We start from the raw sequence: 26,913 nt of genomic DNA, 5'->3' as shown, positions 1-26,913 counted from the left end.
TAAATGTTCTCAATCCGAATGTTCAGTAAATCAAATCAGAACCCGATCCAATGTCTCATTGACGTTTTTCATTACATCACTTCTGAGATTAAAAATAATTTTTATAAATCTCCTCCAAACAGAAAGGAGCCGATAATTAAAGCTCATGGGGAACATTCAAAATATTAGGTAACTTTATTAATTAAAATCAAAAAATAAAAAGATCGAACCAATTTAAATAAAATCTTTTTTTTATAATTTTATTTAGCCATTTTAATTTTTTTTTTAAGTTTAAAAACTATAATTTTAGTTTTGGTACTTTTTTTATATAATAAATAATAAGCTCCTGCTAAAATGATAATAACAGCTGCACCAATACAGCTTATAAGAACTGCAATTAGAGTAGTATGGTTTTTGGATTCGTCACAGTTTGATTTGAAATTGGAATTAATCAATACTGAAAAGTCAGGATCGATATAGCATGATGTTCTGCAATGTGGAATGTTAATACCAATGGTTATTGATTCGTTTTGACTCGATACTAATGATGTGGTGATTAATGTAGTGTGTCCATCTGATATTGCTCTGTTTATAAATCTACCATATAGAATCTTGTTGTCTTTGTTGATCGATATATAGTTTAATGTTTGATTATCTAATATTGATGTTGAAGTTGATGCTGATTTACTGTTACAATCGTTCGATGTTGTATCTGATACATTTGATATCATTTGTAATTGTAATGTATTGAGTGGACTTTGATAGTTGTAATTGTGAATTGATACTGATACTTTAATTGAACCTTTATCTAATTTGAATTCTAAACCTGCAAATGAATATTGAATATCATTTTCTATTTCTTGAATTGATAATACGATTTGACATTCAGTTTCATTTAATATTTGTGTGAATGTTACATTTGATCCGTTTTTATCATTTGATGTAACATTCCAATTATTTTGAAGTGGATATTGTTTAACTGTGTCACTGTTGATATCGAGTTCTAATAATGATGTGATTAATATATTGTATGTTGTTTGATCGTTATTAATTGTTGTTGAACCGTCTGGATTAACTGTACTGTTGGTATTACCATTGTTATTGTTGTTGTTATTTGAAGGTGAACTACAATCGAATCCAGTCCATCCTGATTTACATTCGCAAATACCATTTGATGTATTACAAATACCATGGTTAGTATCGATACAGTTGTTTAAACATGTTTGTTGTTTTGATTGGTATACAAAAAAGTTGAATGATTTCCATGTGATTCCATTTTGATATACGATTACATCTTTTTTACCTGTACCTGCTCCAATGTTGCATGTGATTGTATTTGATGATATTGTATCTATTTTACATTCTTGATTACCGATTGTTACTTTTAAATTTTGATGAATATCGCCGAGCCATCCATTCATTGTTACTAATCCACCATCTTCGTATGTTGGTGTAATTGATGATACATAATGCTTTGGAGTATAACAGTTTTCACCGGTCCAGTCTTTGGGGCATTCACAAATACCAGTATTATAGTTGCATATATTACCATTATATGATTCACAGTTGTCTGGACATGATGTATAGCTGTTGAATACTTCATTTCCATTGTTGTTATCTAAATTTAAATTGAATGTTGTTTGTAATTGATCTACTTTGAGTGTGCCTGATACATTATTCAGTTGATTTGGATATGTTGTTAAAGTACATGTGATTTGATAAAATGTTGAATCAGTTACATCACAAGATTTATCACCAATTGTAATTGTTATTTCAGTGATATCGTATGAATAATATAAACCTTTGAATACTAAAATATGATTATTTGATGTTATATTTGATAATAATGGTGGATATGGATCTGGAGTTAATGTAAATTTTTGACTAGTACTTGTGAAGTTAAATTCGTGAATAATTCTATTTGGAGTATAGGAACCATATTTTATAAATATTGAATTGGCTTTTAAAATGTAATTAAATTGTATATTTGATTCAATATCACTTACCCAATATCCAATATTTTGACCGATTAATGATAATACTGGTTCTGTTACTATTTTGTTTAGTTTCCAAAAGGTTTGGTTTGAATATTTTAATTTTGGAATAGTTTCTATTTAAAAGTTTTTTTTGAAAAAAATTAATAACAAAAGTATTGATTAAATATCATTTTTATAAACTTACTGCATGTTCCTATTGTATCGTAGTTATCAAATGAATTTTGACCAAAGTTTGATTTTATAAAAGGATCTCTAAAATGGCATGTAAAACATTCTGGAATTTTACCTGTCATTAAATTATTTCTAATATTTAAATTCACAGAACAATAAGATTCATCAATAGTTCCAGTTATTAAATTTGAGTTTAACTCTAAGGTTGTAATATTGTTTTTTGAACCATCCCATTTTGGTAAATCACCAGCTATTTGATTATATAGTAAAGATAACGTATAAATATCTGTATTATCAAATATTTTATAGTTTGGAAGTTTTTTTAATGGACCAGATATAAAATAACTGAAAGTTAATTATTATTAGTGTTTATTATTTTAAATTAAATATTACAATAAACAAAATACATACAATTGAAAAAGACCATTTGGAAGTTTTGAAAATGGGAACTCACCATCAATATGGAAATTCAGAGTATTGGAAAAATATCTATTAATTGTCAAAGTTAAAATTAGTGTTTTTATAATATTGATTTTTTTATTTAAAATAAAATTAACTTACAATATTTTAATGAAAGAGTATCCTGTAAATTCAATAAATGAATTTGGTGTTTGAACATCATAGTCTATTTGGCTTTAATGGATGTGAGAAATATTAATTAAATGTTATAATTAAAAATTATAATATTTAGTTTTATACTTACATAGTAGGAAAAATATTTTCACTATTTGGATCTTTTGAACCTAATAATATTGATAGCGGAACCAGTGGATATGATACTCCTAAACCTCTTAATTGTACATTTTTTATATTATTGTGTGTTGATAAATTTTTGAGAGAATTGAAATCGAAATCACCTGTTAAATAATATGAAAATCCAATATTGGAAATAACATTTGCCATTGATGGGATATTTCTTGTTACAAAATAAGCATTTTGACAAATAAAAGGATCTTCTAAAGTGTTTTCTAAATCATTATTTAAATATAATCCATAATTCAAATTGTTCGACAGTGATAGATCCGGTTCAATTTTAAAAGTATCTTTTAAGGGTGTAGCAAAAAGCGATAGAGACAAAGGTTCTTCAATTCTTTTTCCTAAAGTTGTCCTGAATTTCTTTGAATTGATTGGGTATTTGAAACTTATTGATGGTGTTGATTTCATTTCTCTATATATAGTTTTATTATTAATATTTTTATTTTATTTTTTAATTAAATTTATATAATTACATGTAATCTAGAGACTCTGTTGCAAAATCAAAAAAGTTATCATCCATAATCCATTTGTAGGTAATCATTGTTTTGAGATTAGGTCCAATACATCTTACATCGGTATTCTGTATAACATCATTTGTTAACTGAGCACGTGTTGTAAAATCCATTGTAATTATATTTAAATCTACATCGCATTCAAAATAAGGTATATCTGTGCAAAAATTTAGTGTAGGGGTGTAACCTAGCTTTATTAATAAATTGGAAAAACATGTGCCTATAAATAAAGAATAAAATATTATTATTATTATTATTATTAATATTATTATTAATATTATTATTAAATTTTTTTTTTTTTACTTTCTGATTGCGAATACTGAAGCGAAAAATTAATAAACTGTTTAAGAAAAAATATTATTAGTATCGACATATTGATTTAATTTATGTAAGAAGCTTAAAAAATGGTTTTTTATTTGTGAAAAAGAAAAAAAAAAATATTTTTTTTTATGATATCGTAATTCATAAAAAATTTAAAAAACTTGGGTAAAAAATAAAATTTTTGAGCTTATTTTTAAAACTTTTTTGATTTAAAATTTTTATTTTTAAATTTTTTTTTCTTAACATTAATGGATTTAATTGTGTCGTTGGGGTTACCCATTTCAATACACTACTAATACATTTATTTTATTATATCTTAATTTCCTGAGTTTATATAAAATGAGAAAAAGATGATAATAATAAAATTATATTTTTTTGTATTTGTTCAAAACATAAATAAAACTGACACAGATGTTTGAGGTTATCAAAAAAAAGAAAAAAAGTTGTTAATAAAAAATTCAATTGTAAATTTGAATTCATAAAAATAACATTAATAAAAATATTTTATAAATAAAAAAGATCTTCATTTTTTTAAGGGGGTGTCTCAACAAAAAATTAAGAAATGAAATTTTTTTTTTTTTTTTTTTATATAAATATTTTTTCTTTTTTTTTTTTTAATTATTTTTATTTTTTTTATTATTTTTTCAATTTTTTTTCATTTTTAAATTTATTCCTTTCCAATCCTTCACAAAACCATATTTATTATATAAGTAATATTATGGTGCTATTTACCTTTTTTGTGGCCTCTATTCCTCTTTAAGATTTAGAGTTTAAAAATACTGTTGAAGAATTTTTAATAAAACTATTGTTTTTTATAATTTTATAAATAAAATTTAAAATTAAAAAATAACATTGTTTTTTTTTTTTAACCCATTGTTTTTTATTTATTTAAATTGTTTAATGTGATCATTTTTTTTTCAAAACCTCTATCTTGTTTTCTTTTATAAATAAAATATGTGACTGCAACAATTGCAGCTACACCGACACAGCTTACAACGATAGCAACTGGAATTACATACTTTTTGGATTTGTTGTTACAGTTTGATTTGAAATCAGGACTAATTATTACTGAAAAGTCAGGATCGATATAGCATGATGTTCTGCAATGTGGAATGTTAATACCAATGGTTATTGATTCGTTTTTACTCGATACTAATGATGTGGTGATTAATGTAGTGTGTCCATCTGATATTGCTCTGTTTATAAATCTACCATATAGAATCTTGTTGTCTTTGTTGATCGATATATAGTTTAATGTTTGATTGTCTAATATTGATGTTGATGTTGATGCTGATTTACTGTTACAATCGCTCGATGTTGTATCTGATACATTTGATATCATTTGTAATTGTAGTGTATTGAGTGGACTTTGATAGTTGTAGTTGTGAATTGATACTGATACTTTAATTGAACCTTTATCTAGTTTGAATTCTAAACCTGCAAATGAGTATTGAATATCATTTTCTATTTCTTGAATTGATAATACGATTTGACATTCAGTTTCGTTTAATATTTGTGTGAAAGTTACATTTGATCCATTTTTATCATTTGATGTAACATTCCAATTGTTTTGAAGTGGATATTGTTTAACTGTGTCACTGTTGATATCGAGTTCTAATAATGATGTGATTAATATATTGTATGTTGTTTGATCGTTATTTATTGTTGTTGAACCGTCTGGATTAACTGTGCTGTTGGTATTACCATTATTATTGTTATTTGAAGGTGAACTACAATCGAATCCAGTCCATCCTGATTTACATTCGCAAATACCATTTGATGTATTACAAATACCATGGTTAGTATCGATACAGTTGTTTAAACATGTTTGTTGTTTTGATTGGTATACAAAAAAGTTGAATGATTTCCATGTGATTCCATTTTGATATACGATTACATCTTTTTTACCTGTACCTGGCCCAATGTTGCATGTGATTGTATTTGATGATATTGTATCTATTTTACATTCTTGATTACCGATTGTTACTTTTAAATCTTTATGAATATCGCCGAACCATCCATTCATTGTTACTAATCCACCATCTTCGTATGTTGGTGTAATTGATGATACATAATGATTTGGAGTAATACATTCTTCACCAGAGCATTCACAAATACCAGTATTATAGTTGCATATATTACCATTATATGATTCACAGTTGTCTGGACATGATGTATAGTTGTTGAATACTTCATTACCATCGTTGTTATCTAAATTTAAATTGAATGTTGTTTGTAATTGATCTACTTTGAGTGTGCCTGATACATTATTCAGTTGATTTGGATATGTTGTTAAAGTACATGTGATTTGATAAAATGTTGAATCAGTTACATCACAAGATTTATCACCAATTGTAATTGTTATTTCAGTGATATCGTATGAATAATATAAACCTTTGAATACTAAAATATGATTATTTGATGTTATATTTGATAATAATGGTGGATATGGATCTGGAGTTAATGTAAATTCTTGACCAGTACTTGCGAATTTAATTGTATGAATAATTCTATTTAGTGAATACGAACGAGCGAAAAATTTAGAATTTGCTTTTTCTAAATAATAAAAATCTACATATGGATTTGATTGAATATCGTCTGACGAATATCCAACATTTTGGCCCACTAGTGATAATATTGGTGCGGTTATATATTTACTTCTTAAAAGTATAGTTTCATTCTTGTATTTTAATTTTGGAATGGTTTCTAAATATAAACAAAAAAAATTAATATATTAACATAATATTTTTAGCTATTATATTATATATACTTACTGCATGTTCCTATTGTATCGTAATTATCAAATGAATTTCCATAAAAATATGATTTAAAACTTGGAATAGCAAAGTGACATGTAAAACATTCTGGTATTAATCCTGTCAATAGATTACTGTATACTATTAAAATAACAGAACAATATGATTCGTCAATGGTACCAGTTAGTAAATTTTGCGATAACATTAATGTTGTTATATTATTTTTTGAGCCATCCCATTTTGGTAAATCTTGTGTTAATGGATGAGCATAACATGAAAAATAATAAATATCTGTATAATCAAATATTCTATAGTCTGGGAGTTTTTTTAAATTTCCAATGTTGTAATCACTGTATTAATTTTTGAAAAAGAAATAAAAGTTAATATTATTTTTTTCGGAAAATAAAAATAATATTAATAATAATATTTACAAAAATTGGATTCCATTTGGAAGTTTTGAAAAAGGAAATTCACCTTTAACATGGAAATCGCTAGCTGGAGCAAAAGATCTATATTTGAATTAATTGTTAGTTTTTTTAAATGATTTATTATGATACATATAAAGAAATTACATTGAACTGATGGAGGTTTTTCCTGAAAAATCTATAAATTCTGTTGGTGATTGAATATTATACCCTAAATGTCTTTTTTTGTGTATTTGAAAAAATAAAAATTAATAATTTTAGAAAATATTTTAAATTTTAATTTGAATATTTACACACTATATAGATATGAATTATCATCACTTGTTGGGCCTTCCATATTTAATAATATAGATAATGGAAACATTGGGTAGTTACCACCTTCTATACTTAATTTTGAAATTTGGTTGTGTGTTGATAAATTGCTGAAAGAATTATGATCAAAGTCTTCCCCTAAAAAATATGTTATAATATTAGTTCCTTTTATATTCGCCATTGACGGGATATTTCTTGTAACAAACGAGGCTCGAATGAATGAAAGAGGGTCACTTGGAGTATTGATAAGATCATTGTTTATATATACACTATATTTATTTTGATCTAGTCGATGATTCAGAAAATAACATAAACTTTTCAAAGGCTGAGCAAGTTTTGATAGTAAAATAGGTTCCTCAACTCTTGATTTTAATGTTACAGAGAACTCATTTGATTTAATTGGGTATTCGAAACTTATTGATGGTGATGAAATAATATTCCTATATTTACAATATTTGTGTTTATATTAGTATTGCTGTTGTTTGTGTTTGTGTTGTAATATTTTTATTTTATTATTAAATAATTACATGTAATCTAAAGACTGATTTTCAAAATCAAAAAAGTTATTGGCTATATTCCAATTGTTAGTGCTCATCCATTTGAATTTAGGCCCAATACAACTTATATCAGTATTTTGTATAATTTCATTCGATGTTTGGGGATAATTTTCGAAATCAAGTTTAACTACATTGTTTTGTGTGTCACATTCCAAGTATGGTAACTTGGGCGAGCAAAAATCTGAAGGAATAGGAAAACCTAATTTTGTAAATAGTTTGTTTAAGCACACACCTATAAAATAAAAAATAAAATTTAAAAAAAAAAAAATTGAATTAGTATTAAATAAAATTTTTTTTTTTTTTTTAAAAATTTTTTTTTTTTTTTTTTACCTTCTTCTGTTGTGTATTGTATGGATAAATTAATAAACAATATTATAAATAATAATATTATCAATGGTTTTGTCATTGTTTAATTTTGTTTTTGTTTTTGCGAAAATTTTTATTTTTTTAAAAATAAAATGAATTTATTGCAAATTTTATTTTTTAAAAAAAAAAATATTTTTGGATTTTTATTTTGAAAAATATCTTGGATTTTTAAAAAAATAGGAAAGAATGAGGATTTCAATATGAAAAAAAAATTAAAACACCAACAACGTTTTTAAAAAAAAAAATTTATAAAAAATATACAATAAAAATATTCAATATAATATTAAGTTTTTATATTATATTTAGTTTTTTTTAAATTTATATTTTGAAATTTTATTTTTGGTTCTATTATAATAACAATTCTTTTTCATTTAAATTAAGATGATATTTCTTTGTTTTAAAAACTATTACAATTGTTATTTTATTTATTATTTAAATTATTTAAATTAATAATTTTCTTTTCAAAAATTTTCTTTTGTTTTCTTTTATAAATAAAATATGTGATCACAACAATTGCAGCTACACCGATACAGCTTGCAACGATAGCAACTGGAATTACATAGTTTTTGGATTTGTTGTTACAGTTTGATTTGAAATCAGGACTAATTATTACTGAAAAGTCAGGATCGATATAGCATGATGTTCTGCAATGTGGAATGTTAATACCAATGGTTACTGATTCGTTTTGACTCGATATTAATGATGTGGTGATTAATGTTGTGTGTCCATCTGATATTGCTCTGTTTATAAATCTACCATATAGAATCTTGTTGTCTTTGTTGATCGATATATAGTTTAATGTTTGATTGTCTAATATTGATGTTGATGTTGATGCTGATTTACTGTTACAATCGTTCGATGTTGTATCTGATACATTTGATATCATTTGTAATTGTAATGTATTGAGTGGACTTTGATAGTTGTAATTGTGAATTGATACTGATATTTTAATTGAACCTTTATCTAATTTGAATTCTAAACCTGCAAATGAATATTGAATATCATTTTCTATTTCTTGAATTGATAATATGATTTGACATTCAGTTTCATTTAATATTTGTGTGAATGTTACATTTGATCCGTTTTTATCATTTGATGTTATATTCCAATTGTTTTGAAGTGGATATTGTTTAACTGTGTCACTGTTGATATCGAGTTCTAATAATGATGTGATTAATATATTGTATGTTGTTTGATCGTTATTTATTGTTGTTGAACCGTCTGGATTAACTGTGCTGTTGGTATTACCATTGTTGTTATTATTATTTGAAGGTGAACTACAATCGAATCCAGTCCATCCTGATTTACATTCGCAAATACCATTTGATGTATTACAAATACCATGGTTAGTGTCGATACAGTTGTTTAAACATGTTTGTTGTTTTGATTGGTATACAAAAAAGTTGAATGATTTCCATGTGATTCCATTTTGATATACGATTACATCTTTTTTACCTGTACCTGCTCCAATGTTGCATGTGATTGTATTTGATGATATCGTATCTATTTTGCATTCTTCATTACCGATTGTTACTTTTAAATCTTTATGAATATCACCAAACCATCCATTCATTGTTACTAATCCGCCATCTTCGTATGTTGGTGTAATTGATGATACATAATGCTTTGGAGTATAACAGTTTTCACCGGTCCAGTCTTTTGGGCATTCACAAATACCAGTATTATAGTTGCATATATATCCATTGCAGTTGTCTAGACATGATGTATAGTTGTTGAATACTTCATTACCATCGTTGTTATCTAAATTTAAATTGAATGTTGTTTGTAATTGATCTACTTTGAGTGTACCTGATACATTATTTAGTTGATTTGGATATGTTGTTAAAGTACATGTGATTTGATAAAATGTTGAATCAGTTACATCACAAGATTTATCACCAATTGTAATTGTTATTTCAGTGATATCGTATGAATAATATAAACCTTTGAATACTAAAATATGATTATTTGATGTTATATTTGATAATAATGGTGGATATGGATCTGGAGTTAATGTAAATTTTTGACCAGTACTCTTGAAACTTATTTCGTGAATAATTCTATTTGGAGTATAGGAATCATATGCAATAATTATTGAATTGGTTTTTAATATTAAATTAAATAGAATATTTGATTCAATATCACTTACCCAATATCCAATATTTTGACCTATTAATGATAATACTGGTTCTGTTACTTTTTTGTTTAGTTTCCAAAAGGTTTGGTTTGAATATTTTAATTTTGGAATAGTTTCTATTGTAAAATTTTAATAAAAAGAAATATTATTATTAATAAAAATAATAAAAATAATTGAAATAATATATTTATATACTTACTGCATGTTCCAATTGTATCGTAGTTATCAAATGAATTTTGTTTAAAGTTTGATTTAAAAGCAGTATCACTAAAATGGCATGTAAAACATTCTGGAATTTTACCTGTCATTAAATTATTATTAATATTTAAAAACACAGAGCAATAAGATTCATCAATAGTTCCAGTTATTAAATTTGAGCTTAACTCTAAGGTTGTAATATTGTTATTTGAACCATCCCATTTTGGTAAATCACCACCTATTTGATTATAATATAAAGATAACGTATAAATATCTGTATTATCCAATATTTTATAATTTGGAAGTTTTTTTAATGGACCAGATGTATAATAACTGAAATTTTATTATTATTAGTGTTTATTATTTTATAATTGCAATAATAATAGAAATAATACATACAATTGTAAAAGACCATTTGGTAGTTTTGAAAATGGTAATTCACCATCAATATGGAAATTCAGAGTATTAGAAAAATATCTTTTAATTATCAAAGATAAAATTAGTGTTTTTATAATATTATTTTTTTTATTTAAATTAAAATTAACTTACAAACTTTTAATAAAAGAATATCCTGTAAATTCAATAAATTCATTTGGTGTTTGAACATCATAGTCTATAAGGCTTTAATGGGTGCGATAAATATTAATTAAATGTTATAATTAAAAATTATTATATTTAGTTTTATACTTACATAGCATTTTCACTATTTGGATCTTTTGAACCTAACATTATTGATGGTGGAACCAGTGGATAAGATAGACCTGGGAAACTACTTAATTGTACCATTCGTATACTATTATGTGTTGATAAATTTTTGAAAGAATTGAAATCGAAATCACTTGTTAAATAATATGAAAATATACCATTGGAAATAACATTTGACATTGATGGGATATTTCTTGTTACAAAATAGGCAGTTCGACAAATAAAAGGATTGCTTAAAGTGTTTTCTAAATCATTATTTACATATAATCCATAATTCATATTGTTTGATAGTGTAAAATCTGGGTCAATTTTAAAAGTATCTTTTAAAGGTGTAGTAAAAAGCGATAGAGACAAAGGTTCCTCAATTCTTTTTCCTAAAGTTGTAGTGAATTTCTTTGAATTGATTGGGTATTTGAAGCTTATTGATAGTGGTGATACCATTTCTCTATATTTTATTATTGTTATTGTTATTATTATTAATATTAATATTTTATTTTATTTTAATTATAATTACATGCTATCTAGAGACTCTGTTTCAAAATCAAAAAAGTTATCATCTATATTCCATTTATAGGTAATCATTGTTTTGAGATTAGGTCCAATACATCTTACATCGGTATTCTGTATTACTTCATTGGATAACTGAGGATGTCCATAAAAATCCATTTTAATTATATTTAAAACTTCATCGCATTCAAAATAAAGTGTATCTGTGCAGAAATTTAGTGTAGGGGGAAATCCTAGCTTTATTAATAAATTGTTAAAACATGTACCTATAAATAAAGAATAAAATATTATTATAATTTTTATTCTTATTATTATTATTTATTTTTATTAAATAATTTATTTACTTTCTGATTGTGAATACTGAAGTGAAAAATTAATAAATAATTTTATGAAAAAAATTATTATTAGTGTTGACATATTGATTATATATTTACGAAAAAGAAATTTTTTTTTTTTATATAAAAAACTTGAGGCAAAGATTTTTTTAAAAGATCTGGATATTTTTTTTATGAAAATAATTAAAAAAAAATAAAATGTAAATAAATTTTTTGTAATTTTGCTTTACCCCATTTTATTTTTTAAAAACATTGTGATATTCTTATGCTTTTTTAAATATTTGATTACCAAAATAAAAAAAGATAAATATTATATTTGCAAATAAAAATAATAATAAAATTTAAATTTAATTTTTTTCAAAAAAATAATAAAATATTCAAAAATTGAAAACATGATAAAAATATTATCATTTTTATTATTTTTTCCATAAAAATTCCTTTTATTCAATGATGAAAAAAATATACAAAAATGATAAAATTTTTCAAAACTAGATCTAACCAATTTAAAAGAAAAAAATGGTTTTATAATTTTTTATCATTTAAATAAAGATATTTCTTTTGTTTTTAAAAATATTATAATAGTTATCTTATTTATTATTTAAATTATTTAAATTAATAATTTTCTTTTCAAAAATTTTGTTTTGTTTTCTTTTATAAATAAAATATGTAATCATAACAATAGCAGCTACACCGATACAGCTTACAACAACAGCTACTGGAATTACATACTTTTTGGATTTGTTGTTACAGTTTGATTTGAAATCAGGACTAATTATTACTGAAAAGTCAGGATCGATATAGCATGATGTTCTGCAATGTGGAATGTTAATACCAATGGTTACTGATTCGTTTTGATTCGATATTAATGATGTGGTGATTAATGTTGTGTGTCCATCTGATATTGCTCTGTTTATAAATCTACCATATAGAATCTTGTTGTCTTTGTTGATTGATATATAGTTTAATGTTTGATTGTCTAATATTGATGTTGATGTTGATGCTGATTTACTGTTACAATCGTTCGATGTTGTATCTGATACATTTGATATCATTTGTAATTGTAATGTATTGAGTGGACTTTGATAGTTGTAATTGTGAATTGATACTGATACTTTAATTGAACCTTTATCTAATTTGAATTCTAAACCTGCAAATGAATATTGAATATCATTTTCTATTTCTTGAATTGATAATACGATTTGACATTCAGTTTCGTTTAATATTTGTGTGAATGTTACATTTGATCCGTTTTTATCATTTGATGTAATATTCCAATTGTTTTGAAGTGGATATTGTTTAACTGTGTCACTGTTGATATCGAGTTCTAATAATGATGTGATTAATATATTGTATGTTGTTTGATCGTTATTTATTGTTGTTGAACCGTCTGGATTAACTGTACTGTTGGTATTACCATTGTTATTATTATTTGAAGGTGAATTACAATCGAATCCAGTCCATCCTGATTTACATTCGCAAATACCATTTGATGTATTACAAATACCATGGTTAGTATCGATACAGTTGTTTAAACATGTTTGTTGTTTTGATTGGTATACAAAAAAGTTGAATGATTTCCATGTGATTCCATTTTGATATACGATTACATCTTTTTTACCTGTACCTGCTCCAATGTTGCATGTGATTGTATTTGATGATATCGTATCTATTTTACATTCTTGATTGCCGATTGTTATATTCAAATCTTGATGAATATCACCGAACCATCCATTCATTGTTACTAATCCACCATCTTCGTATGTTGGTGTAATTGATGATACATAATGATTTGGAGTTAAACAGTTTTCACCGGTCCAGTCTTTTGGGCATTCACAAATACCAGTATTATAGTTGCATATATTACCATTATATGATTCACAGTTGTCTGGACATGATGTATAGTTGTTGAATACTTCATTACCATTGTTGTTATCTAAATTTAAATTGAATGTTGTTTGTAATTGATCTACTTTGAGTGTACCTGGAACATTATTCAGTTGATTTGGATATGTTGTTAAAGTACATGTGATTTGATAAAATGTTGAATCAGTTACATCACAAGATTTATCACCAATTGTAATTATTATTTCAGTGATATCGTATGAATAATATAAACCTTTGAATACTAAAATATGATTATTTGATGTTATATTTGATAATAATGGTGGATATGGATCTGGAGTTAATGTAAATTTTTGACCAGTACTTGTGAATTTTATATTGTGGATAATTCTATTTGGAGTATAGGAACCATATGTAATAAATATTGAATTGGCCTTTAACATGTAATTAAATGGTATATTTGATTCAATATCATATTCTGAATATCCAATATTTTGACCGATTAATGATAATACTGGTTCTGTTACTATTTTGTTTAGTTTCCAAAAGGTTTGATTTAAATATTTTAATTTTGGAATAGTTTCTAAAATTGTAAAATTATAATAAAAAGAAATATATTAGTATTAATAATAATATTAATTTAAATAATATATTTTATAAACTTACTGCATGTTCCAATTGTATCGTAGTTATCAAATGAATTTTGTTTAAAGTTGAGTTTTATAAAAGGATCGCTAAAATGGCATGTAAAACATTCTGGAATTTTACCTGTCATTGAATTATTAAAAATAAGTAAACGCACAGAGCAATAAGATTCATCAATAGTTCCAGTTATTAAATTTGAGCTTAACTCTAAGGTTGTTATATTGTTTTTTGAACCATCCCATTTTGGTAAATCACCAATAATTTGATTAGAATCAAAAGATAACTGATAAATATCTGTATTATCAAATATTTTATAGTTTGGAAGTTTTTTTAATGGCCCAGATATATAATAACTGAAAGTTAATAATTATTAGTGTTAATTCTTTTATATTTGCAATAACAATAAAAATAATAATACATACAATTGAAAAAGACCATTTGGAAGTTTTGAAAATGGAAATTCACCATCAATTTGGAAATTATAAGTATTGGTAAATGTTCTATTAATTATCAAAGATAAAATTAGTGTTTTTATAAAATTAAGTTTCTTATTTATAATAAAATTAACTTACAAACTTTTAATGAAAGAGTATCCTGTAAATTCAATAAATTCATTTGGTGTTTGAACATCATAGTCTATAAGGCTTTAATGGGTGCGATAAATATTAATTAAATGTTATAATTAAAAATTATAATATTTAGTTTTATACTTACATACCAGGAAATATATTTTCATTAATTGGATCTTTTGAACCTAACAATATCGATAGCGGAACTAGTGGATAAGAAACACCTGGGAAACTAGTTAATTGTACCATTCTTACATTATTGTGTGTTGACAAATTTTTGAGAGAGTTGAAATCGAAATCACTTGTTAAATAATATGAAAATATACCATTGGAAATAACATTTGACATTGATGGGATATTTCTTGTTACAAAATAAGCATTTAGACAAATAAAAGCATCTTCTAAAGTGTTTTCTAAATCATTATTTAAATATAATCCATAATCCATATTGTTTGATAGTGATGGATCTGGTTTAATTATAAAAGTATCTTTTAAGGGTGTAGTAAAAAGCGATAGAGATAAAGGTTCTTCAAATCTTTTTCCTAAAGTTGTAGTGAATTTCTTTGAATTGATTGGGTATTTGAAACTCATTGATAGTGGTGAGATCATTTCTCTATATTATTATTAATATTTTAATTTTATATAATTTTTTATTTTTATTTTATTTTTTTTATAATTACATGTAATCTAGAGACTCTGTTGCAAAATCAAAAAAGCTATCATCTATATTCCATTTGTAGGTAATCATTGTTTTGAGATTTGGTCCAATACATCTTACATCGGTATTCTGTATAGCATTAATTGTTAACTGAGGACGTTTAGGAAGTGAAGAAAAATCCATTGTAATTATATTTGAATTTTTGCATTCAAAATAAGGATCTGTGCAAAAATCTATTGGAGGGCTGTAACCCAACTTTGTTAATAAATTGTTAAAACATGTACCTATAAATAAAGAATAAAATATTATTATTATTATTATTATTATTATTATTATTATTATTATTTTATTTACTTTCTGCTTGTGAATACTGAAGTGAAAAATTAATAAATAATTTTATGAAAAATATTATTATTAGTGTTGACATATTGATTTTATATTTACAAAAAAGAATTATTTTTTTTTTTTATTTAAAAATTGCTGCTATCAAATACCGAATATTTTTTTTTTTATAAATATCTGGATTTTTTTTGATGACAATAATCGTAACATTTTATTTTTTTCCCATTTTTTTTGCAATTTTCCTCCTCCTTTTTATTTTTTAAACAGATATGTGTGATATTCTTATGTTATTTTAAATATTTGATTACCAAAATAAAAAAGTGATAAATATAATTATTTGCAAATAAAATAAAAATTATAAAAAAATATCAAAATTAAAAAAAAATTTTATAAAAATTTTAGAAAAATTTTAAAAAATTTTAAATTTTTTTAAAACAATGGTGAATAATTATATATATTTATTTATTTTATTTATATATATCCGAAATGACCTAAAATTGAAACAATATAAAAATAATAATATTTTTTATCATGATTACATTGAAACACAAATAAAACTGACACAGAAAGTTGATCAAAAAAAAAATAATAAAAACAATTTCTATAGAAAAGATATGGTTAACAACTATTAGTTGTCCTATATTGCCCTTTTGCATAAAACTTCCTTTTATTTTATTCAATGATAAAAAAATAAACAAAAATCATTACATTTTTCAAAACTAGATCAAACCAATTTAAAAAAAAAAAAAAAAAATGGTTTTATAATTTTATTTAGAATTTAAATAAGGCGATATTTCTCTTGTTTTAAAACTATTATAATAGTTATTTTATTTTTTATTTAAATTATTTAAACTAATAATTTTCTTTTCAAAAAATTTGTTTTGTTTTCTTTTATAAATAAAATATGTGATCACAACAATTGCAGCTACACCGATACAGCTTGCAACGATAGCAACTGGAATTACATAGTTTTTGGATTTGTTGTTACAGTTTGATTTGAAATCAGGACTAATTATTACTGAAAAGTCAGGATCAATATAGCATGATGTTCTGCAATGTGGAATGTTAATACCAATGGTTATTGATTCGTTTTGATTCGATACTAATGATGTGGTGATTAATGTTGTGTGTCCATCTGATATTGCTCTGTTTATAAATCTACCATATAGAATCTTGTTGTCTTTATTGATCGATATATAGTTTAATGTTTGATTGTCTAATATTGATGTTGATGTTGATGCTGATTTACTGTTACAATCGTTCGATGTTGTATCTGATACATTTGATATCATTTGTAATTGTAATGTATTGAGTGGACTTTGATAGTTGTAATTGTGAATTGATACTGATACTTTAATTGAACCTTTATCTAATTTGAATTCTAAACCTGCAAATGAGTATTGAATATCATTTTCTATTTCTTGAATTGATAATACGATTTGACATTCAGTTTCGTTTAATATTTGTGTGAATGTTACATTTGATCCGTTTTTATCATTTGATGTAATATTCCAATTATTTTGAAGTGGATATTGTTTAACTGTGTCACTGTTGATATCGAGTTCTAATAATGATGTGATTAATATATTGTATGTTGTTTGATCGTTATTAATTGTTGTTGAACCGTCTGGATTAACTGTACTGTTGGTATTACCATTGTTATTGTTGTTGTTATTTGAAGGTGAACTACAATCGAATCCAGTCCATCCTGATTTACATTCGCAAATACCATTTGATGTATTACAGGTACCATGATTAGTGTCGATACAGTTGTTTAAACATGTTTGTTGTTTTGATTGGTATATAAAAAAGTTGAAAGATTTCCATGTGATTCCATTTTGATTTACGATTACATCTTTTTTACCTGTACCTGGCCCAATGTTGCATGTGATTGTATTTGATGATATCGTATCTATTTTGCATCCTTGATTTCCGATTGTTATATTCAAATCTTGATGAATATCACCGAACCATCCATTCATTGTTACAAATCCGCCATCTTCGTATGTTGGTGTAATTGATGATACATAATGATTTGGAGTATAACAGTTTTCGCCGGTCCAGTCTTTGGGACATTCACAAATACCAGTATTATAGTTACATATATAACCGTTGCAGTTGTCTGGACATGATGAATAGTTGTTGAATACTTCGTTACCATCGTTGTTATCTAAATTTAAATTGAATGTTGTTTGTAATTGATCTACTTTGAGTGTACCTGATACATTATTTAGTTGATTTGGATATGTTGTTAAAGTACATGTGATTTGATAAAATGTTGAATCAGTTACATCACAAGATTTATCACCAATTGTAATTGTTATTTCAGTGATATCGTATGAATAATATAAACCTTTGAATACTAAAATATGATTATTTGATGTTATATTTGATAATAATGGTGGATATGGATCTGGAGTTAATGTAAATTTTTGACCAGTACTCTTGAAACTTATTTCGTGAATAATTCTATTTGGAGTATAGGAATCATATGCAATAATTATTGAATTTGCTTTTAGCATGAGATTAAATTGTATATTTGATTCAATATCATTTTGTGAATATCCAATATTTTGACCGATTAATGATAATACTGGTTCTGTTACTATTTTGTTTAGTTTCCAAAAGGTTTGATTTAAATATTTTAATTTTGGAATAGTTTCTATTTATAAATTATAATAAAAAGAAATATATTAATATTTTTTGATAATATTTAATTAAATAATATATTTTATAAACTTACTGCATGTTCCAATTGTATCGTAGTTATCAAATCCATTTTGCATAAAGTTTGATTTAAATGCAGTATCGCTAAAATGGCATGTAAAACATTCTGGAATTTTACCTGTCATAAAATTTCCACCAATATTTAAATACACAGAGCAATAAGATTCATCAATAGTTCCAGTTATTGAATTGGCGCTTAAATCTAATATTACTATACTGTTTTTTGAACCATCCCATTTTGGTAAATCACCAACAATTAGGTTTGCAGAAAAAGATAATTGAGAAATATCTGTATTATCAAATATTTTATAATTTGGAAGTTTTTGAAGTCTCCCTATATAATATAAACTGTAAGTTAATTATTAGTGTTTATTCTTTCATAATTGCAATAATAATAAAAATAATAATACGTACAATCTTAAAAGACCATTTGGAAGTTTTGAAAATGGAAATTCACCATCAATGTGGAAATTCGGAGTATTGAAAAAAATTCTATTAATTATCAAAGATAAAATTAGTGTTTTTATAATATTATTTTTTTTATTTAAAATAAAATTAACTTACAAACTTTTAATGAAAGAGTATCCTGTAAATTCAATAAATTCATTTGGTGTTTGAACATTATATTCTATATTGCTTTATTGGGTGCGATAAATAATTATTAAATGTTATAATTAAAAATTATAAATTAAAAATTTAGTTTTATATACTTACATAGTAGGATTCACATTTTCACTATATGAACCCAACAATATCGATGGCGGAACCAGTGGACAAGATACACCAGGTATACCACCTAATCGTAAATTTTTTATATTATTGTGTGTTGATAAATTTGTGAAAGAATTGAAATCGAAATCGCTTGTTAAGTAATATGAAAATTCACCATTGGAAATAACATTTGACATTGATGGGATATTTCTTGTTACAAAATTGGCATCTTTAAAAATAAAAGGAACATTTGAAGTGTTTTCTAAATCATTATTTATATAAATTCCATTATTCCAATTGCTCGATTGTGTATAATCTGGGTCAATTTTAAAAGTATCTTTTAAAGGTGTAGTAAAAAGCGATAGAGACAAAGGTTCTTCAATTCTTTTTCCTAAAGTTGTGGTGAATTTTTTTGAATTGATTGGGTATTTGAAACTTATTGATTGTGGTGATTTCATATCTCTAATTATTATTTTATTTTATTTTATTATTATTGTTAATATTTTATTTTTATTTTATTTAATTTAATTTATTATTTTTATTTTAATTTAATTTATTAATTTATTTTTATTTTATTTTATTTATAATTACATGTAATTTAGAGACTCTGTTGCAAAATCAAAAAAGTTATCATCTAAATTCCATTTAGAGGTAATCATTGTTTTGAGATTAGGTCCAATACATCTTACATCGGTATTCTGTATAACATCATCTGTTAACTGAGGTCGTGAAGACAAATCCATTATAAATATATTTAAATTTACATCGCATCCAAAATAAGGTGAATCTGTGCAAAAATCTTCTGGAGCGCTGTAACCCAGCTTTGTTAATAAATTGGAAAAACATGTACCTATAAATAAAGAATAAATATTATTATTATTATTTTTATTTAAATTTATTATTATTTTATTTACTTTCTGATTGTGAATACTGAAGCGAAAAATTAATAAATAATTTAATAAAAAATATTATTATTAGTATTGACATATTGATTTTATATTTATTTTTATTTTTTATGAAAAAAAAAAAAAAAAATACAAAGTTATAAAATGCTTCACACAAAATTGTTTTTTAAAAATATCTTGATTTTTTGAAATATCATTACATTTTTTTTTAGAAAATTCTAAATATTTATTTATTTCATAAAAATTATCTTTATAAAATTTTTTATTTTTATGAAGATAATTTCAAAAAAAATTATTTTTTTAAAAAAAACTTTAAAATATTTTTTTAATTTTTTTTATTTAAAATTTTAGTAAAAAAAAAACAATGTTTAGAATTATTATTTTCTTGGTATAAATCAATAAGTTAATCGCAACTACGTTTATATTACCACAGGTCGAAGGTAATAATGATAATTCACCAAGAGGTTCATCGATAATATTATAAATATATGCAATTGTAATGATTGTTTGGTTATGTTTTTCCCACACATCTACAACCGATAAGTCCTATCGATTAGTCTATACTTTTCAAGTATTTTCCATTTCTCTAATTGTCACCAAGCTCTTTCTATTAGAGAACGATATTTTGAAATACTTTGGTTTAATTCACCCTTGCATTTTGAATATATTTCCAATATATCATTTTCACAATATTGCTTAATTTTAGGAAATTCTGCTTCAGCAACCAAAAATTCTGCATCTGTAAGCGATCCAACAACTTCTACTAAACTAAGAAAATTAAATGATACCTGATCAGGTATAGATCTTTGGAAAGAATGGGAAAGATATTGAAGCTTTCCTAATCCATCAACAATACCAATTGGCATCATGAAAAAATGCAACATCAACACTCAGAGGTAGATTATACAATCTAAAAACATACTGCCTATCACAACTAACATTACACATGTACATCAACGACATAATAACATTATACGAATTTTAGGACACATGCACCAGAAACATATACAACACAAATTATAAAATGACAATAAACAGGGAAAGTGAAAGAAAATATTACGAAAAAGCAGGTTTAGGTTTATGGGATTTAGAAACAAGAGCAAAAGCACAGAAAGCTATATCAGAGCAATCCATCCCAACTCAAGAAAGAATCAATCATTCCAAATATTTGGTTGGAGAAAGTGAATATAAAACGAAATGTAAAGATGCATGGACACAACTTCTACCAACACCTCGAAAAAATATACATCTGGAAAGCTACAGAACCTTATCGATGAATTTCAAATAACACAAAATTAAATAAATTAAATATTATTACTGTATTTTAAAAGTAAATTAATAAAAGTTGTGTTAACCTTTGCTCCATTTTAATTGGAGGGATAAGTCAAAAATTCGTGGTTAACAATTAATACAAAAAAATATAATTTCTAAATTGTTTTTTAAGTGCGATGCTTGTTGGGTTAGATTACCATCCATAAATAGAGTAAAACTGTTTGAAACATTGAACTCATTTCTTTCAAACCAGATTCCACATCCCAACCTTTCTTCTTAACATGGTAAGAGATGAATAATATATTAGTTTAAAAAATTATGTTTGCAATTACACATTCGTTTGAATAATGTAGTTGCTTGTATCAATTTTATTACTAGGACTTCATATGGTATAATGTACAGTCGTAATCTGTAATATATTTTTATTATTTTTTTAAACGTGCTTTTTGTTTTGCAAAAGAGATTGTCCATTTTAAAAGTTTATTCTTTTTGATAATTGTTACAAATTTTTTTTCATCCTATATAACACTTTCTTTTAAGACATGTTTTAAAATTTAATAAATTTATATATGAAATTTTAGTTTCAGTTCTTTTATAATAACAAAACTTTTGCATTTAAATAAAGATTATATTTCTTTTGTTTTAAAAACTATTACTAGTTATCTTATTTATTTTTTTAAATTATTTAAATTAATAATTTTCTTTTCAAAAATTTTGTTTTGTTTTCTTTTATAAATAAAATAAGTGATCACAACAATTGCAGCTACACCGATACAGCTTACAACGATAGCAACTGGAATTACATAGTTTTTGGATTTGTTGTTACAGTTTGATTTGAAATCAGGACTAATTATTACTGAAAAGTCAGGATCGATATAGCATGATGTTCTGCAATGTGGAATGTTAATACCAATGGTTACTGATTCGTTTTGACTCGATATTAATGATGTGGTGATTAATGTTGTGTGTCCATCTGATATTGCTCTGTTTATAAATCTACCATATAGAATCTTGTTGTCTTTGTTGATCGATATATAGTTTAATGTTTTATTGTCTAATATTAATGTTGATGTTGATGCTGATTTACTGTTACAATCGTTCGATGTTGTATCTGATACATTTGATATCATTTGTAATTGTAATGTGTTGAGTGGACTTTGATAGTTGTAATTGTGAATTGATACTGATACTTTAATTGAACCTTTATCTAGTTTGAATTCTAAACCTGCAAATGAATATTGAATATCATTTTCTATTTCTTGAATTGATAATACGATTTGACATTCAGTTTCGTTTAATATTTGTGTGAATGTTACATTTGATCCGTTTTTATCGTTTGATGTAATATTCCAATTGTTTTGAAGTGGATATTGTTTAACTGTGTCACTGTTGATATCGAGTTCTAATAATGATGTGATTAATATATTGTATGTTGTTTGATCGTTATTAATTGTTGTTGAGCCGTCTGGATTAACTGTACTGTTGGTATTACCATTGTTATTGTTGTTGTTATTTGAAGGTGAACTACAATCGAATCCAGTCCATCCTGATTTACATTCGCAAATACCATTTGATGTATTACAAATACCATGGTTAGTATCGATACAGTTGTTTAAACATGTTTGTTGTTTTGATTGGTATACAAAAAAGTTGAATGATTTCCATGTGATTCCATTTTGATTTACGATTACATCTTTTTTACCTGTACCTGCTCCAATGTTGCATGTGATTGTATTTGATGATATCGTAACAATTTTGCATCCTTGATTACCGATTGTAATATTCAAATCTTTATGAATATCGCTGAACCATCCATTCATTGTTACAAATCCGCCATCTTCGTATGTTGGTGTAATTGATGATACATAATGGATAGGAGTATAACAGTTTTCATCGGTCCAGTCTTTGGGGCATTCACAAATACCAGTATTATAGTTGCATATATAACCGTTGCAGTTGTCTGGACATGATGTATAGTTGTTGAATACTTCGTTACCATCATTGTTATCTAAATTTAAATTGAATGTTGTTTGTAATTGATCTACTTTGAGTGTGCCTGATACATTATTTAGTTGATTTGGATATGTTGTTAAAGTACATGTGATTTGATAAAATGTTGAATCAGTTACATCACAAGATTTATCACCAATTGTAATTGTTATTTCAGTGATATCGTATGAATAATATAAACCTTTGAATACCAAAATGTGATTATTTGATGTTATATTTGATAATAATGGTGGATATGGATCTGGAGTTAATGTAAATTTTTGACCAGTACTCTTAAAACTTATTTCGTGAATAATTCTATTTGGAGTATAGGAACCATATGCAATAATAATTGAATTGGCTTTTAAAATGTGATTAAATTGTATATTTGATTCAATATCATATTCTAAATATCCAATATTTTGACCGATTAATGATAATACTGGTTCTGTTACTTTTTTATTTAGTTTCCAAAAGGTTTGGTTTAAATATTTTAATTTTGGAATAGTTTCTATTTAAAAATTATAATAAAAAGAAATATATTAATATTTATTATAATATTTATATTAATAATAAATTTTATAAACTTACTGCATGTTCCTATTGTATCGTAGTTATCAAATGAATTTTGACCAAAGTTTAATTTAAAATTAATATCGCTAAAATGGCATGTAAAACATTCTGGAATTTTACCTGTCATTAAGTTTCTATTAATAATTAAATACACAGAGCAATAAGATTCATCAATAGTTCCAGTTATTGAATTGGAGGTTAAATCTAAGGTTGTTATATTGTTTTTTGAACCATCCCATTTTGGTAAATCACCACCTATTTGATTATAATATAAAAATAACTGATAAATATCAGTATTATCAAATATTTTATAGTTTGGAAGTTTTTTTAATTGACCAGAATAATATGTACTGAAATTTTATTATTAGTGTTTTTTATTTTATAATTACAATAATAAAAATAATAATACAAACAATTGTAAAAGACCATTTGGAAGTTTTGAAAATGGAAATTCACCATTAATATGGAAATTCAGAGTATTGTAAAATAATCTATTAATTATCAAAGATAAAATTAGTATTTTAATAATATTAATTTTCTTAATTATAATAAAATTAACTTACATTCTTTTATAGAAAGAGTATCCTGTAAATTCAATAAATGAATTTGGTGTTTGAACATTATATCCTATAAAGCTTTAATGGTAATGAGAAATATTAATAAAAATTTTTTATTAAAAATTATAATATATAGTTTTATGCTTACATAACAGGATACATATTTTCACTATTTGAACCTAACAATATTGATAGCGGAACCAGTGGATAAGATTCACCTGGGAAACCTAATAATTGTACATATTTTATATTATTATGTGTTGATAAGTTTTTGAGAGAATTGAAATCGAAATCACTTGTAAAAGTATAATAAAATCCACCACTGGAAATAACATTTGCCATTGATGGGATATTTCTTGTTACAAAATAGGCATCTTTACAAAAAAAAGGATCTTTTAAAGTGTTTTCTAAATCATTATTTATATATAATCCATAATCCATATTGTTTGATAGTGTAGGATCTGGGTCAATTTTAAAAGTATCTTTTAAAGGTATTGTAAAAAGTGATAGAGACAAAGGTTCTTCAATTCTTTTTCCTAAAGTTGTAGTGAAACTCTTTGAATTGATTGGGTATTTGAAGCTTATTGATAGTGGTGAATTCATCTCTCTATATTATTATTAATATTATTATTTATATTTTATTTTTATTTTTATTTTTTTATAATTACATGTAATCTAGAGACTCTGTTGCAAAATCAAAAAAGTTATCAGCTATATTCCATTTGTAGGTATAAATTGTTTTGAGGTTGGGTCCAATACATCTTACATCGGTATTCTGTATTTCTTCATTTGTTAACTGAGGTCGTGAAGAATATTGCATTGTAATTATATTTAAATCTTCATCGCATTGAAAATAAGGTGTATTTGTGCAAAAATCTTCTGGAGGGCTGTAACCCAGTTTTGTTAATAAATTGGAAAAACATGTACCTATAAATAAAAAATAAAATATTATTATTATTTTTATTATTATTATATATATATAATTTATTTTTATTCTTATTTTATTTACTTTCTGATTGTGAATACTGAAGCGAAAAATTAATAAATAATTTTATGAAAAATATTATTATTAGAGTGGACATATTGAATTTATATTTGAAAAAAAGTAATTTTTTTTTTTTATTAGAAAAAAAAAAAAAAATTTATCAATTTTCAAAAGCAAATATTATCAACCGGAATTCAAAAAATATCTGGATTTTTTTGATCGTTATATTTTGTTTTTTTTTTAATTTTTTGAAGTTTTTTTTTATTTTTAATAGCGAATGATATTTTTATTTTATTTTTATTTATTTTAAATTTTTGTAAACTAAAATATAAAAAAATTAATTTATCGTATTTGTATTTTTTTATAAAAATAATAAAATTTAATAAAAATCAAAGAATTTTAAAAAAAAATAAAATTTTTTTTATACACAAAATAATATTTTTGCATAAACAAAAATAAATTTGACACTGAAGGTTCGGGTGGTAATCATAAAATAATAAACAAAGTGTAATTGCAAGCTATTTTTTCATATAAAAATGAATTAAATAAAATAAAATAATATAGATACAGACATTGCAATTTTCTCGCAGACCAAAATAAAAAGATATTTTGTAAAATATAAAAAAAATAAAAATTTTTAAAAAAATTTAAAAATTTTATTTTCAAAAAATTTTATAAAAAAACAATTATATATTTATTAGAATATATCAAAAATGACCACCAAAAATTGAAACAATATAAAAATAATAAACTTTTTATTAATAAATTGAAACATAAATAAAAATTATCATTAATATTAATCGTTTTTTTATCACATGAAAGAATTTATCCAAAAACTAATTTTTTTTTTTAAAAAAAAGATAAAAATAGATAATATAAAATAAAAGAAATAAGAAAGGATAATTTGTAAAATTATAAATAATTATTGTTAAAATAAAATGGAAAATATATAAAGGTTTTTTTCTTTTAATAATAAATGATTTTTTGTTGTGGACTCTTTCATCTTTTTTCTTTACATCAATTGGTAAATTATATAAAATGGATAAAAATGAATAAGAGATAATCTTTTCTATAATTTTTTAAAAAAATACGATAATGATAATG

General features: G+C 24.1%; 3 protein-coding genes across 3 annotated transcripts; all 3 read right to left on the bottom strand.

The window, feature by feature from the left end:
- Window positions 1–239: 239 nt before the first annotated feature.
- Window positions 240–7,968, bottom strand: DICPUDRAFT_36211 (uncharacterized protein; the record flags this gene model as incomplete). The annotated part of the gene is made up of 8 exons (XM_003289668.1): window positions 240–1,576; window positions 5,468–5,635; window positions 5,837–6,442; window positions 6,511–6,842; window positions 6,924–7,001; window positions 7,065–7,128; window positions 7,215–7,642; window positions 7,772–7,968. Coding segments are annotated over 8 exons (3,210 nt in total), but the record flags the coding sequence as incomplete, so codon positions are not given.
- Window positions 7,969–8,573: 605 nt separating this feature from the next.
- Window positions 8,574–11,858, bottom strand: DICPUDRAFT_154121 (uncharacterized protein; the record flags this gene model as incomplete). Its single annotated transcript, XM_003289667.1, has 5 exons — window positions 8,574–10,321; window positions 10,489–10,820; window positions 10,887–10,964; window positions 11,179–11,637; window positions 11,707–11,858. The coding sequence occupies 5 exons, from the start codon at window positions 11,856–11,858 to the stop codon at window positions 8,574–8,576; spliced, it is 2,769 nt and encodes a 922-aa protein (XP_003289715.1).
- A 793-nt stretch (window positions 11,859–12,651) lies between these two features.
- Window positions 12,652–24,736, bottom strand: DICPUDRAFT_15257 (uncharacterized protein; the record flags this gene model as incomplete). The annotated part of the gene is made up of 5 exons (XM_003289666.1): window positions 12,652–13,853; window positions 17,781–18,683; window positions 21,903–21,946; window positions 24,282–24,617; window positions 24,681–24,736. Coding segments are annotated over 5 exons (2,541 nt in total), but the record flags the coding sequence as incomplete, so codon positions are not given.
- Window positions 24,737–26,913: the final 2,177 nt, after the last annotated feature.

The sequence above is a fragment of the Dictyostelium purpureum genome (genome assembly GCF_000190715.1).
Source record: "Dictyostelium purpureum unplaced genomic scaffold DICPUscaffold_187, whole genome shotgun sequence".
NCBI classification, from domain to species: Eukaryota; Evosea; class Eumycetozoa; order Dictyosteliales; family Dictyosteliaceae; genus Dictyostelium; species Dictyostelium purpureum.
Note: the sequence above shows the minus strand (reverse complement) of the source record. Positions and strands in the feature narration are given on the sequence as shown.